Source organism: Sceloporus undulatus, chromosome 5 (genome assembly GCF_019175285.1).
Source record: "Sceloporus undulatus isolate JIND9_A2432 ecotype Alabama chromosome 5, SceUnd_v1.1, whole genome shotgun sequence".
Taxonomy (NCBI): domain Eukaryota; kingdom Metazoa; phylum Chordata; class Lepidosauria; order Squamata; family Phrynosomatidae; genus Sceloporus; species Sceloporus undulatus.
This window is the reverse complement of record NC_056526.1, coordinates 137,540,123-137,556,143: the sequence shown is the minus strand read 5'-3', so window position 1 is coordinate 137,556,143 and position 16,021 is coordinate 137,540,123. Positions and strand designations below refer to the sequence as shown.

The window sequence follows — 16,021 nt, the reverse complement described above, 5'->3', positions numbered from 1 at the left end:
AGTTACAGTGGTTGGCACCCTGAGGGCAAAGTACGTTGAGGCCAGCTGTCCGATGGAAAAGGCCAAAAATGTCCGTGCATTGTGGTCATGCCTAAAAAACAGCAGTTATAGAAAACATGTTTTTAAAAAAAACCTCCAATGGTTATGGGATGGTCCAGGGGGCTATGTACATCCTTCACTGGCCCTCAAAAGCCTGCATAAACCCATTAAATATTTTTATATTAACTGAATCTTCTAGAGGAGCATTGAGGTTTTCCCTATCCATGCCATAGGAGATGTGTGTCTTTGTTGTTGTTGCTGTGTGCCTTCAAGTCATTTCTGATTTATAGCAACCCTAGGGCGAACCTATCATGGGGTTTTCTTGGCAAGTTTCTTTCAGAGGGGGGTTGCCATGTTTTCTTCTCCACAACTAAATGCATCACAATTAATAGCTTTCAAAACACTCAATCTGCAGGGAATCCCATGTTGATTTATTAGGTGAAAATCTCCTCTACATCAACCATAAATTCTCATCTTATAAAGTGTCCTATATCCCTCTTACTTCATGAGGTTGTTGGACAAAATTTCTGGCTCCAGCCTTGTCCTGTGTAAATGATATATGGCCTAGAATATACACACACTTGCACTGCAGGTTGCGAGGCCTGGAATAAAATATCAGTAGGGGAAGGCAACTATTTTCTGGCAATACACATCAATGGTTTTCTTCTTATAGAGGAACTTTTTATAAGCCCAATAAACAGCTGAAGACCCGTGTCAAATTCACTAGAATACAGAAAAATCCTTGGAATAAAGTTATCATTCTGGGAATTAGTTTTAATCTCCTTTAGTAAACTTTCATTACAGCACAGGCTGCCAAAGCCTGAACCATTATTCAGAAGCAAGTGCAAAGGGGACAACACGTTTTTTAAAAAGCTTCGATTTATTGCACACAGCCTTAGTACACATGTATATGCAATTTCAATCAGTAATCCAGTCGTAAGTAGGCATAAAAATTGGAGGTCAGCAACATTAAAATAAAGATTTAATCAGTATTTGAAGAATGTAAACAACACAAACAAGAGTCAGATATAAATCTTTACATGAGGACTAGTGGTTGTTCAGTGAAAGCCATTATCACTTCTCTTGATGTGTTCATGGCTATTGCCCTTGAGAGCTACAGCAATGTATCTGATATTTGTCAGTAGCACAGCAGTATGTCAAAAGCACATAAGTACTCTAAATTCCATCAGGGTTTGTAAATGCCAGTGGGATATTCATCTGTTAATTCTTTTTTTTTTTTTCCCTTACAGGAAATGAAATAAAGCACAGCAATCACTGACCAGTGCCAATAACAACACCACAAACAAAAAATTGCTCTCTAATCTTAACAATTATTTTTTCTTTTTCTTGAAGAGTGTGATAAAGATGTGCTGATTAATATTCTAACTCAGCGCTGCAATGCACAAAGACTCATGATTGCTGAGGCTTACAGGAATATGTATGGCAAGGTAGGTTATTATAATTTTGTCCTTGTCTGTTCTTTTCATTCTTCTTTCCCTGTACAGGTACTCTTATATATATTTAGGTATCGTTTTTGGAGAATCTAGCAGTATTGTCTTTTGACTGGGTGGCTACATACCAAAGTAAAATTATTTGTTTCATAACCATCATATTTCTAAATGCGTTAAAGATACATTTGTAAAACCTCAGGTTTCTGAATTTATGAGGCCTTTACTCCATTTTCTTGTTTTGTATGTATGTGCCTTCAAGCTGTCTGTTGACTTATGGTGACCCCATAAATTGCATAAGGTTTTCATAGGCAAGTAATACTTAGAAGGTGGGAAGTCAAAGGCTTTCATGGCCGGCATCCATAGTTTTTTGTGGGTTTTTCGGGCTATATGCCCATGTTCTAGAAAGTTTTCTTCCTGACGTTTCGCCAGCATCTGTGGCTGGCATCTTCAGGAAGAAAACTTTCTAGAACGTGGCCACATAGCCTGAAAAACCCACAAAAAACTCAGAGGTGGGTTTGCCAATTCCTTCCTCTGTAGAACAGGGTGGTCTCCCATCCAAGTACTAATCAGGACTGACCCTGCTTATGCTTCCAAAATCAGGCAGGTGCTGGTGCATTTATGGTATTTAGTTTGATCACGTTCTTCCTTTGATCCAGCACAAGACTTATCGTTATGAGCCATGAGAACTTGTATGAGCCATATAGATTAAAGTGGTTTTTTAAAGTCCTTTAGGTGATCCTGATCCACAGTTTTTCATCTAATTTAGGGGCTTGGCAGACCACCGTTAAGAGGTGGCGCTTTTTGCACTGCAGAAACGGCACCCTTTCTAGTGCCACTTTGGCTTTTCTGTGGCTCTTTGGTGCAGCATGTTTACATGCTACGCCAAAAACACGGCATGACACCTCCCAATGTGAGGTTGGTCAGACAGCGTGACGCCAGCATGATGCCCCCTACTCTGCCCTCATGCTAGCGTTTTTTGTCAGTCTCTTGAGGGCCTTAGTAGGATCTCTCAAGAGCACTGTTGAATCATTGCAAAGGCCCATCTAATTCAGCATTCCTTGCTACAATCTCTAACTGTACAGTATATCAGTTATCCATCTTCACCTCTTTTTTGTCCTCTGGTCTGCTTTTTAACACCTCTGCCTGATGAAGAAGCCAGTGAAGTTTGAAAGCTTACATGATGCATTTTCTGCATTATGGTTGGCCAATAGATGTATAATTCTTTTGTCCTGTGTAATAAAACTCTCTAGCATCTTCACCATTTTTCTCCTGTAATATTTTAACAACTTTCCCTGGTGAAGAAACCAGTGAAACTTCGAAAGCTTGCATGATGCATTTTCTGCATTTCTGTTAGCCAGTAAAGATGTACAGTCAGACCTCACTATCTGTGGACTTTGCCATCCACAGATATGAGCATCCGCGCATGGCAAGCCTCATTGTCTCAAATGGTGGCACTAGCAGCTACGCACATGTCATACTGCCATCAGGGACAAGGGTACTTGAGGTCCCATTTTTTTGTGTCTGTGGGGAATCATAGAATCATAAAATCATAGAATCGTAGAGTTGGAAGAGACCATAGGGGCCATCTAGTCCAACCCCCTGCCATGCAGGAAATCCAAATCAAAGCATCCCTGACAGATGGCCATCCAGCCTCTGCTTAAAGACCTCCAAGGAAGGAGACTCCACTACACTCCGGGGGAGTTTGTTCCACTGTCGAACAGCCCTTACTGTCAGAAAGTTCCTCCTAATGTTGAGGTGGAATCTCTTTTCCTGCAGCTTGCATCCATTGTTCCGGGTCCTGTTCTATGGAGCAGCAGAAAACAAGCTTGTTCCCTCCTCCATGTGACACCCCTTCAAATATTTAAACAGGGCTACCATATCACCTCTTAATCTTCTTTTCTCCAGGCTGAACATCCCCAGCTCCCTGAGTCGTTCCTCACAGGACATGGTTTCCAGACCCTTCACCATTTTAGTCAGCCTCCTTTGGACACACTCCAGTTTTTCAATGTCCTTTTTGAATTGTGGTGCCCAGAACTGGACACAATATTCCAGGTGGGGCCTGACCAAAGCAGAATACAGTGGCACTATTACTTCTCTTGATCTAGACACTATACTTTTATTGATGCATCCTAAAATTGCATAGGCCTTGTTAGCTGCCACGTCACACTATTGACTCATGTTCAACTTGTGGTCTACTTAGACTCCAAGATCCCTTTCACATGTAGTTTCATTCAGCCAGGTGTCCCCATCCCATATCTATGCATTTTATTTTTCTGTCCTAAGTGCAGTACCTTACATTTCTCTGTGTTGAATTTCATTTTGTTAACTTTGGCCCAGCTTTCAAGTCTATTCAGGTCATTTTTTATTTTGATCCTGTCCTCTGGAGTATTAGCTACTCCTCCTAATTTGGTGTCTGAAACAGATCCTCCACAGCTACAAAGGTCTGATTGTACAGTGCGCCCGCGCCATACGCGAGCGCGCCATACGCGGCCTTGAGCATACGCGCTCAAGCCGCTGGGTGCACGCGGGGCAGAAGGGGCGACGCGTCCCATTCAATTCAATTTTTTTTTACATTTCATTACACTGATTTCTCATTACCAAAATAATTAGAAAATGTTAACAATGACAACTCAGAGTCGCCTTGCCTTATTTTTCATGACTCTTCCTCATTTACCCTCTTTCCAACTGAAAGGGGTAATTTTTAATTAGCCTCTATTTGTATTATTAATCAGTTCTCCTACAGGCATGCTGTCAGCTGCAAATGTCTTAATGAATTAATTTCTATTCCATGTGTGATTTAGTGGTTGTCAAATGTATCTAATGTGCATTCAGCAAAGATTACATATTGTTTTTTCATCATAAATTCATTTTTAATTTGTATGTGTCTTTCCTCCTTGCTACACTGTCTGCTATGTTAATTATATTCACAGGGCTTGTGGTTACCTTTAATTATTTGCCTTCTGAGAGCATCTTTTGCATTAACTGTGCTATATTTCATTTATACTTTATACTGCCTCTTTATTGCTAGATCCCTTGATAATGAAAGTCATCATACACAATTCACAAAGAAGCACTTAAATTCAAGTTGCACTGGAGGAAACATCCCCTTGTGTTTGGGTTCAGTCAATCAAATTTCAGATCTTGAATTGATGATCAAAGCAAGACAAAGAGGAGAATATAAGTCCCTATCTAGTGAAAATGATTTATGTCTGAAAATTGACTTCTGAGTGAGAAACTTCTTGTTCAAATAGAAGAGCTTGAAAAAGTTACTTTTCTGTACTATAGTTTTCAGAATCCCCAAACAGTAATTCCCAATGTTGGCTAAGTGTTTCTAGGAGTACTAGTTCAAGAAAAGTAATTTTCCAAGCTTTATGAAAGAGATACCAAATATATAAATGCAAAGGTGGACAACTATAGCTCACCTGTGGTTCTCCTAATTGAGGGTTTTTTTTACAGCTCCCATCATCCTTAGCTCATATATTCAGTGATAAGAAAATATGAGATTTGCAGTTCAGCTATTATCTGCCATGCCACAGTTGTACATCTCGGATGTAAAGAGGGGGTATAAATAAAATATAAATGAAAAAACAAATCTTACATTCAGTATCTAGGGCTGTGACCACGACGGTCCATACCCCTAACATAGGAGTAGAGAACCTGTGGCCCTCCAAAGGTTGGACTCCATCAGTTCCAATCGATTATTTCCAGGGCAGATTTTTGTAAGTTAGTAGTATCTTAGGGGTGACAAGTTCACTATCTGTGCTCCAATAACTGGTTAACGTTGTCAGCTTGGTAACAGCAAGATATTTAAGTAGCATGTTGCCCAAAGCCTGATTTATACTGAGATCTTAACAACTATTTTTTGCAGCAGACATCAATGCCCATAGCAGCCCCTAGAGAACTCTGGATCACGGTTGGGGTAAACTGGAGTAGAGCTGGGATAAAAGAAAAACCTCAAATTTTCATCCTCAAAATTTGGATTTAGTCATAAATAAACCACATAAAAGTCAACATTTGATGATGATTCTCAAAGGTGAAGGCTAGATCAGGAGATTTGAAATTGATATATTGTGACTGTTATATAATAATAAAATAAATAAATAATTTATTTCTATCCCGCCCAATCAACAAGGAATCCGAGTGGCTAACAATAGTGAAGATACAATAAAAATACAATAAAAACAAACTACTGTAATCCCTTCCCAGCACCCCAGCGATATAAAGCAGCCAATAACAATAAGCAATATCCATACAGTGGCAATCAAAAGGAAAACATGAGAACATTACAAGTAAAAGAAGGTTCAAGAAAATCCTTTTCCCAACCCCTCAACACAAGTCCACATAAAAACAATACTAAGCAAATTAAATATAAACATAATATAGTACTTAATAGAAAAAACATAAAAATAGCAATTACAATATGTCAAAAACCATATTAACCGAGGGACCGATGGAGTGGGTGGTGGGGGAAGGCACAAGCGGAGGTTTTGAGGCCTCTGTCAGGCCAACGCCCCAGGAGCCGACACAGGTGCCTCCTCTCCTCCTCTTCCAAGCGAGGGACCGATATTATTATTAGTACAACATACTAAACAAGTGTGTAAAACAAGTCAGATTAAGATCACTGAAATTAACAGGATTAGCATAGAATATATAAAGCCATGGTTAAGAAGACATCACAGATGGCAATGTGGTTTCATTCCCTATCATCTCTGCTTCCCTGTCTATCTCCCTGATGCTCCTAACCATACTACCTTACTATGTCTAGAGTGCTACAATACATTTGAAGCTCATTACAAATCCAGGTCAAAAAATATTGATCATAGTTAGCACTAGTATAGCCATAATAGCAAATAACGATTTAAAAAAAAAAATGATTGGAGAAGGATGATGATGATAGGAGAAGAGACCATTTGATAACTTCAGATGATATTATATTCCTGGGAACATTCCACAAAGCTTATTGTGATGTGCATTGAGCTCATGCATTTTGATTGAATTGTTTTCTTATCAATATATTTGCCTTCAGGGATCAGCAATACTGTGTGCATGTTGATAAGAGCAATAATACTATCTTTTTCCTTCCAAGGATTTGCTTATAGACCTGAAAGAGAGTCTCTCGCATCACTTCAAGGAAGTCATGGTTGGTCTGATGTATCCACCTGCCAGTTATGATGCTCATGAGCTCTGGCATGCTATGAAGGTATTTGTTGAACCATCAAACTGTAGTATAAATTCACACTTTTGCAGCACCTCAGACTATTTTCAATGAGGAGAAACAGTTTGGAAAATAAATGAATAAATAAATAATCTCACTGCTTTGTTTCACAAAACACAATAGGCACAATCAAACCAAAATTAAGCATTCTGACCTTTCAGCTGGGAGAGCTGGGCACTTTTTTGATTTGTTTAGTTTTGCTGCCATGAGGAGGATTTTGTAAATCCTGGAATCTGGGTTGTTAAAATTGTATTGTATTGTATTGTATGACATTGTATGGCACTACACTGTTAACACAAATGAAGTGGGAAACATATGAGCTACTCATGTCTCTTAGCCATTCTGAGGCCACTATTGTTCCATTTGGTAATGATGTTGGTGGCGTTGCTGAAAGAACAGGCCAAAATTTTGGCCACACCATAAAAATCCCTCTTTTTTCCCCTTCTCTTCTGGAGGAAAGAACACACTATGGGATGTGGGTGGAGCCATTCTCTGCCTCCATTTTGCATCACAGAGGGCACTACTGTTGCCACAAACAGATTATGCTAGATATCAGTGGCAGCAACACTGCATCAATAGGATGGATCCAATATCAGTTTCTACCACCACGCCTCCAAAATGGGCTGCCTACTCAGGCTTCAAGAGAAATGATTTTTAAAAAACCCACATGTTTATGGTGCTCTCTGACAGTTATTAGACTTCTTATTTTTGTGTGTGTGTGCCTCCGGGTCATTTTTGACCTATGGTGACTCCAAGGCATCCATATCACAGTTAAACATTTATACATATTTTAAATTTATTTACTGAGGTTTTGGTTCCAGTCCAGTGCTGGGCACATACATACTATTGAAGTTGGAATGATATTGAAGAATTTCATGTCTATATTAAGTAAATCATAATATGTATTGATAATTGGTGACTGTTGACATTAATCCTATGGTCAGTATAAGAAATTCTGGATATTATGCATGCCATCTCAAATTTTGCACATGTAGAATAATACATATATTTAGTATACACATCAGCAGTGAAGTTAATTCTAATGGTACTACAATTTTATATTATTAATAGACTGTCTAATTATTCAGAAGTTAAGTTGCATGGCCCTATACATATCCACTCAGAAAGTGCATTCATTTCTGTAAGGAGACTCTTGTCAAGTAAATGTGCATAGAACTGCAGTCTTAGAATAGTGGTACACTATTAAATCCCAAGTACATAACTGTGTTTTTTCCTACTGCTTCCTAGAGAACCAATTAATATTAACTAAGAGCTCTTCTTATTTTCTATCTTGTTTCATCAAAGGAAAGACTTGTACACTTAAATGTAAACATGCTGATAAGCTGTCATAGGCTTAGGCAGTCTGATACTCTGTGATCAATGCAGTCCTAAAGCAAATGAGATAAAATCACTGCTTCCCAGGAAACAAACAACTTGAAAAGCTACTGCTATGAAATGATTTTAGATACTCCAGTATGCTCTGCTTATTCTAAATTAATGCATTAGTTGTATTTGAAACCACTGTTTATATCAGAAATCTTTATCTCCTCTACTGTAGGGAGCAGACACAGAGGAAAACTGCCTAATTGATATATTAGCCTCAAGATCAAATGGAGAGATCTTCCAGATGAAAGAGGCCTACCTTTTGCGTAACTATCATTCTTTTCACCCCCACAAAGAGTACCATAGCAACTATAATCTAGAACATGCTGTAAGGAGATGTTCATACCCTTAATGTTTTACGTGTTAGACGAGAGGTGAGAATCATTTCTTTTATGGACGACTTCCAAAATCTCCAGTCACCATAGCCAATTTCCAAGCTCTGTTTTTGACCATTTATTTTGGTTGCTCCTACAGAATCCTGGGAATCATAGTTTGACAAAATATTGGCATAGAACATTTACTCAGTCCTTCTACAGTACTCATGACTACTTGAGGAGAAGGAGTAGTTATTATTCAAGATATAAGCCTCCTACAGTTATCAGAGTGTAAGGAGATTATTACACAGAAGATTACCATTGCTAAAATGTGACTAAAATTGTCCAAAAACCACAACAGTGTGATCGGCAGTCATGCTTATTTCCTGCGATTAGATTGTCAGGGAGGTGTCCCGCTCCTCTTCCATCATCAAAGCGTTCGCACAGCAGCCATTTCTCCAATAACGAAAGTTCCTGTTATTGGAGACATGGCTGCTGCACGAACCCTTTGATGACAGAAGAGGAGTGGGACACCTCCATGACAATTTAATTGTCAGAAATAAGCTCAACTACCGATCACACAGTCTCAGTTTTCAGTCAATTTAGCCACGTTTTAGCGATGGTAAGCTGCTGTGTGATAATCTCCTAAACCCTGGTGGCGCAAGGGTTAAATGCCTGTACTGCAGCCACTCACTCACAGACCATAAGGTTGTGAGTTCATTACTAGCCAGGGGCTCAAGCTCAACGCAGGCTTGCATCCATCCATCTTTAATCCATCTTGTTCAGTTCCACACAAATTCTTAGCATAATTAAAACATCTCCTGAGATTATTCTATGGCTACAATAAGTTCTTTGTTGCCCTACTAATTTTCTCCCCTTTAAAATGTGGTGCAGGAGAAAATCATACCTCTTTAAGTTGCATTAACAGGTAGCATTATCTGATCCTAGATGTTCTGAACTATTCAATGTCAGAATAGAAAGTAGCATGAAAATACGTTCATTTTTATTACTGTCATATCAATTGTGTTAAAAGAATATAATTTTGTAGTCAGAAATAATTCAATGGAACTTACTTCTAGCTACAGATATGTAGATTTTCAACCTTAGAGATATATCCATTTACTTTTTTGGAAAGCCTTCTACTGTATAATGCTTGGAGAATAAAACAGAATGACTACGCTACATATAATACCACATTAGGACTTATTTCATGGTTTCTTTTGATCATATTAATATTCATTTATTCATATTTATAAAAAAACCTATGTCAGGGTATAGAAAAGCTACATCCAATTAGTACCACAGAGGTGGCCAATTTACAGCCCTCCAGATGTATGGCTGGAATGCAACCTGGTTATTGGCTTTAATGGGAGCTATAGACCATCAACAGATGGAAGTACACAAAATATCCCCCCCATATAACACCATGACCACCACCCTACTTCCTTCAACAATCAGCATATTTATATGAAGTTGTTCCCTCTGCAAAAGAACCTATTTGTGTTGGAAAGAATTATACTGGCAGCAGAACTCCTGCTCTGTCTACCTGGTACACTTGCACCTGATGGAGAGGAAGAAGGTGGCCAGTGAATCAGTGGCAAGTCTGGTGGGAATGCAGGTGGACAGGCAGATGAGGCTGTAGGAGTGGCACCTCCCACCTTCATACCATCTGGTCCACTTGGAGCATATTACTCCCACCAGCAGGTACAGAGGGGGCAGACAGAGCTGGTGGCCTTTGCACAGAGGAGGAGGAGGTACCACAGAAGCTTGTACCTCCACTCCTTTCTTCCCAACCTGAATGCAAGCTTCTATGGTGCAATAGTGTCATTGGGGTGGTGGTCATGGTGTCAAATGGGGGTGACACCCAGTGTGGCCCACTTCCCCCCCACTACCACCCTTAATAGTCCCCCTGATTCTATGACATATTTTAGAGTCATTTTATAATAGCTGTCACTGACCCATTCAGCAATGTTCATAACAGTTACTGTGTTTTTCCTAGAATATAACACTGACCTTTCTCCAGATATTTACTCTGAGACTTCTGGACATTTTAGAGATACACTTCTGAACCTTGCTCAGGTATTTTGTGAATGACTTTTTTTTTTAATTTTAACTATCAAAAGTTCTCTTGTTATTCAGGGCTCCTTCGCTCTTTAAATTGCTGCTGTTGTTAACTGCCCTTACAAAACTTTAATTTTTGAAGAGAGAATGGGGGGATATTGCTTCTAAATTTACAATTCCCCTTTAAACTCAAATTGGAAATCATATTTAAAACTAATTTCTACTTCTGAGTTGAAAAGCAAACACTAATGAAAGTCTTAACAAATTATTGGACTGTTCTAATTAAGAATTCAGGAAAGGAATCAGAAGGCTTGTGTCTAGAGAGAGAAGGAAGAATGCAAACACAAGGCATGACAAACCATAGTTTAGCATTACAGATAAACTGATCCTTTATACTCTCCACTTCTCCTCCAATAAGATCTTACAATATGAGGCATTGTAAAGTTGTGAGGAATGAGCAGAGTTTAGAAATGTTACTTGTTTGGACTGTAGCTCTAAGAATCATTGGTCACATTGGCTCAGAGCTTCCAAGAGTTCCAGTCTAAAAACCTTTCTAGTTCTATTAAAGAGCCAAAATGCTCTGTTCATATATGTAAAAGAAAATATACCACACAAAGGCTGCATATGAACTAACTATGTTTGGGAAGGGGGGAAGAGTGTATTTGTATAATTAAGGTCCAATGTGCATATGTGTAATAAGAGCCAAGGAGTATTTGTGGTCCACCTTTGGAAGACATTGAGCAATATTAAAGAATAATTGTGTGCATGTGTATTGCAGTGTTACTTCAACTGAATAGCTACAACAAGCTGCCATGGTTATGGAGTTAGATGGATGGGTTTTTAAGGCAAATATTGTGATACAATATTTGATACAATATTGTATAAAGTGATACAATCTCACTTTAAGCTATATGCCTTATTTTTTTTCCCTAGGGAACCAGACAAGAAGGATATGCAGATCCTGCTATGGCTGCTCAGGATGCAATGGTATCAGCAAGTTTTCAATCCCTTTGAAAAGTTGTTTGCTTTAGTGGCTTCTTACACATCATTATTCTTTTAATGATCTAGGTCCTATGGGAAGCATGCCAGCAAAAAACTGGGGAACACAAAACCCGGCTGCAGATGATTCTGTGCAACAAGAGCTACCAGCAATTGTGGATGGGTAATTTATTTTCATAACTTCACCCAGCCTTAACTAAATGAACATGTAATGGGAAAAGAAGATACAGTGCTTGACTGACAATGAAAAGCTATTCATGAGAACTCTAATTGTGTCAGAAGTCAGAAGGCACTAATGGTAACTTAGCTTAACACAAACTGATTGGCTGCTGAAGACCCCTTTACACAGGGGGATTTATTGCCTCAAAGAGTCAGTCACTATAACAAGTTCTCATTTTGATCAAATTGGATCTCAGTTGTCTATTTGTTGTTTATAGCATCCAGTAAAAACATAGCTAGAAACATAATCAAATAACTGGTACAATAGTTGGTACCATACACCAAGTTGCATACTATAAATATAACCTTCTTAATATTCTTTTATTAGTTTGGCAAAATTGTGATTGTCAAATCATGTGCTTTGACAGTATGGGCAATATTTGTTGGGGGGGGGTTAGACACTGGATATTGTGTTTTATCTTTATCTAAAATTATTCTAACCAGAAATGGATATGAACACTGACATTTAAATTAATTCATTCAAGTTAAGTGACTAAAAAACTGCTCACCAATTATAAATGTATTTTCTTAAGTTTTTCAGGAGTTTCAGAATATCTCTGGACAAGACATAATAGATGCCATTAAAGAATGTTATGATGGATATTTTCAGGAATTACTAGTAGCAATAGGTAACAAAATATTTATAACTACAATACATTATACTGTCGTGCGTGTAGTAATACTGTATAACATTGCCATACATAGAAAAAGAAAAATTAGAAAATCAGTTTACTAATTGGAAAAGCTATTAGTACCTCTGAAACAGGACTACAAATTGCTGTGTAATCCATAGTTGCTTACAAGCTGTGGAAATTTTGCTACTCACTCTTGAGAGACACATTAATTGTGCTCTCTGTTTTATAGCTGTTATTGCTTAAGCCATTTTGTGCCGCTTTTGATGATGTTTAGATCTGAGTCTAGATCGCTCTTTGAAATTGCTGATAGTGGTTTTTAGACACCTTACTGTTTTCCATGCTAGTCCAGACCATTAAAGTCTTTTCAGATATATTCCTATGCATACTCACCTAGGAATATGTCCATTTGAATACCATGGGGCTTATGTTTGAATAGGCTTGTCTTACAGAATGTAGTTATTCTCTGTATTTCATATTCCTTCTGTCAAGTAATATTGGCTGGATACATTTTAGACCTAGGTAAATCATACTTTTCAAAGGGATGGTTCCAGTTGACTAAGGACTTCCATTCATCTCTAATGTATTTAATGAAATAGGAGTCACAAATCCAATTCATTATCCACAGCCTTTGGAATTTCTTGTTCTAGCTAATAAATATTTTGATAACCCAATTTTTGGATTGGGGAGCTAAACATTACAAAGTAGATTTTGCCTGGAATGAAGCAATTCTAGCATGTTATCTTTTACTGTGAAATATGGAATTTTAGAATTCTTCATCAATACAGTATTTTGTTTTTGTTTCCCAGACACTATCAGTTATAAGAGGAGCTAAAGAAAAGGGTGGAAAGAAGTGGCTGGTTTTTACTATGAAAGACATTAATAGTAATTACTTATTTATAATTGTGACAGGAAGGTTTTGTAATTTCTTTATCTGATTTTCTTCCCTCAGTTCTGTGTGTTAGAGACAAAGCTTCCTATTTTGCTTATCGACTTTACAATGCAATTCATGTGAGTATTTACATCATCTGAAAGTCTGGTTATACTATGCTTTTGTTTGCTAAGTGGCCCAGTTCTCCTCTACAGGGGTTATAATCCTTATTTTTAAAGTGCTGCTTTCTAGCTTTAGGGCTTTATTATAATCATGTCGGTTACAAATCCCAAACAATGTAGTTAACACAATGATCTGAGAGATGCAATGCAATCCCATTTTTTGTATATTGGTTGGGTTGCTAGATGTACAGGCTGGATCTAATTGTCTCCTCAAAAGAAAGTTCAGTGAAACATTTGCTTACTGCCAATTCTGCTTGGACTGAAGTCTTTTTTCTGTGAAGTTTAAACTGGGTAAGAAATTATTATTATTATTATTATTATTGGGAGAGGAAATGATAGCATTTGAAATTCTCCCTGGCCACTGTTTAGAGTCTTAGATAATTGGTGTTCCATTATAAAGTCTCATCCATTGATAACATGCAGCACTGAGTATCTGCGTATCTTAATATGAAGACAAATGTTCAATATTCCATTAAAAGTAAGTGTTCTATATAGGTTGAGTCTCCCTCTGGTGTACAAATGTGAAATTGCAAGTTATGTACTATCATGGAATAGGACTGGTCTATAGTCCAAAAATACCATCACTTGCATTTCATTTCATTCTGTTCCTTTCCATTCCACTGAACCTTTGTTTCAAATCAGAATTGCTAAAATACCATCCTGGGCCAGGCCCAAAGTTTCTATTTCCCAGAGAACTCCATTCACTGTACGATTTCATAGTACTTGAGGCCTGGGTTATATTGCTAGAAACCGAGTCCCTCATTGTAAAAGATTTTATTCCTGTGCATGGCACAATGTCTCTTGCAGTGTCTGAATAGACTTCGCCTAAAATGTTTCATATTTCCATCAGTGCTTTTCAGTGATCTAAGAGAGCTGTGTTTGTCATTTCAAGCAGCAGACTACAGAAATCTTGGAAATATTGACCAAGATCCTGCATCAGAGGCCAGAATGTGTATCTAAACATTGATGGAGCTATGTCACAGTCATGACATGCAACCATGGTAGTACATCTTCCCCTACCATAAAGCATTACAACTCAATAGTATGGTTGCATGTCATGACTGCATCCCAAAGCATAGCATATGCATTAGGACTACTGTACAACAGCCATGCTGCTGGCTTTATTTGCACAATGGCCCCATAGATATAACTATGGTCTAAAAGAGCTGCAGAAATAATCCAGTTTGAGACTGCTTTAACTGCCCTGGCTGAGTGCTAGGGAATCCTAGGAATTGTAGTTTATTGTGGCACCAGAGCTCTCTGACAGAGAAGGCTAAATGTCTCATAAAACTACAGTTCCCAGAATTCCCTAGCATTGATCCAGAGCAATTAAAGCGTTCTCAAACTGGATTATTTCTGCAGTGTGTTTTGGACCAAAGCCTCTATTCCTCTCCTGTGTATATATGCATTTGAATGCACCATAACATGATTGTAAGCCTAAATACTGTACTCTGAATGCACAAGATCCTTTCTGAGCAGGGCCAGCCCTGGTAACTACATAGATGGGAGACCACCAAGGAATACCAGGTGCTGTAGGCTATGTTTCAGAAGAAGGAACTGGCAAAACCATCTTTGAGTATTTCTTGCCTAAGAAAACCCTATGGAATTCATGGGGTTGCCATAAGTGGACAGGCAACTTGAAGGCACATATACATACATACTAGTCAGTTTGCAAATGTCATAAACACCCAGCAGGATGCCAGTTGAGGCACTGGCAAATAACTGTCCTTCTGGAACACTTAAAAATGAAAAAGATATTATAGTACAGTACCTAGTTACAGAGACACAATATAATTCTGCACAAAGTTACATTCATAGAATATCAAGATTTTTTTCCTGCAAAAATAAACATTTGGAAAGATTTTAATGAAGTCTTCATAGGATTGAAACCTTATAAACAAGTATTTATATTCTTTGTGTGTCCCTCTTTCTTGGAGAAAAATCTCATCACTGACAATTATTTCTTGCCAGTTTTAGATCACATAGAAGGGTTACTATGTCACCAATGAAGTACTATTCAAAATATTCTGACCATTAGATGTCACCATTGTTCCACAGACTTTAATCAAATTCAAGTTTGTATTTAAAATTACTAAAGTATCTGAAAATCCTATGAAATTCATAGGGTCCCCATAAATTGGCAGATGACTTGAAGGCACATGCACCCAAAATTCTGGCTATACTAGCTATAGTATAGTATTTATTGCTAGTATATATAGCTAGAATAGATTGGGCCACACTGGCTCAATCTACTTAAATTATATTTACTAAAACCATTCAGTGACTTCTGATAACAGAATTGATGCCATCCTAATTTTAATTAGAATATTTATCATAGCTGCCATGGTACCCAACATTTTTATTGAAATTCTCAAAAATAAGAATAAGCCATAGCTCCAAAATAACAAATGCAGCACGGAAAATTATATTCCATTTTTGTGTTCCACCTTTTGCATGGTCCAGCATGGCGTAGCAGTTTGAGTCTTAGACTGTGACTTGGAGACCAAAGTTTGATTCCATGAAACTTTCTGGGTGACCTTGGAAAAGTCACATACTCTCAGCCTCAAGGAAAGTCAATGGCAACCTTCTCTGAACAAATTTTGCCAAGAAAACCCCATGATAGTTTCACCCTAGGAATGCGTTAAGTCAGAAATG

At 38.0% G+C, this 16,021-nt stretch overlaps 1 protein-coding gene across 2 annotated transcripts in view; it reads left to right on the top strand.

Annotated features, from left to right (window-relative positions):
- The window catches only part of ANXA10 (annexin A10), a 60,753-nt gene that overhangs the window by 42,448 nt on the left and 2,284 nt on the right, over nt 1-16,021 (top strand). The window contains exons 1-9 of one of the 2 annotated variants that reach the window (XM_042466851.1): nt 205-998; nt 1,393-1,487; nt 6,577-6,690; nt 8,264-8,354; nt 10,402-10,481; nt 11,397-11,450; nt 11,532-11,625; nt 12,215-12,310; nt 13,266-13,324. In XM_042466851.1, the coding sequence (XP_042322785.1) occupies nt 1,452-1,487; nt 6,577-6,690; nt 8,264-8,354; nt 10,402-10,481; nt 11,397-11,450; nt 11,532-11,625; nt 12,215-12,310; nt 13,266-13,324 (624 nt within the window). In that variant the 5' untranslated portion in view covers nt 205-998; nt 1,393-1,451. Of the gene's footprint in view, nt 1-204; nt 999-1,392; nt 1,488-6,576; nt 6,691-8,263; nt 8,355-10,401; nt 10,482-11,396; nt 11,451-11,531; nt 11,626-12,214; nt 12,311-13,265; nt 13,325-16,021 lie in introns of those variants that run through there. The other variant, XM_042466850.1, reaches the window with a different exon arrangement.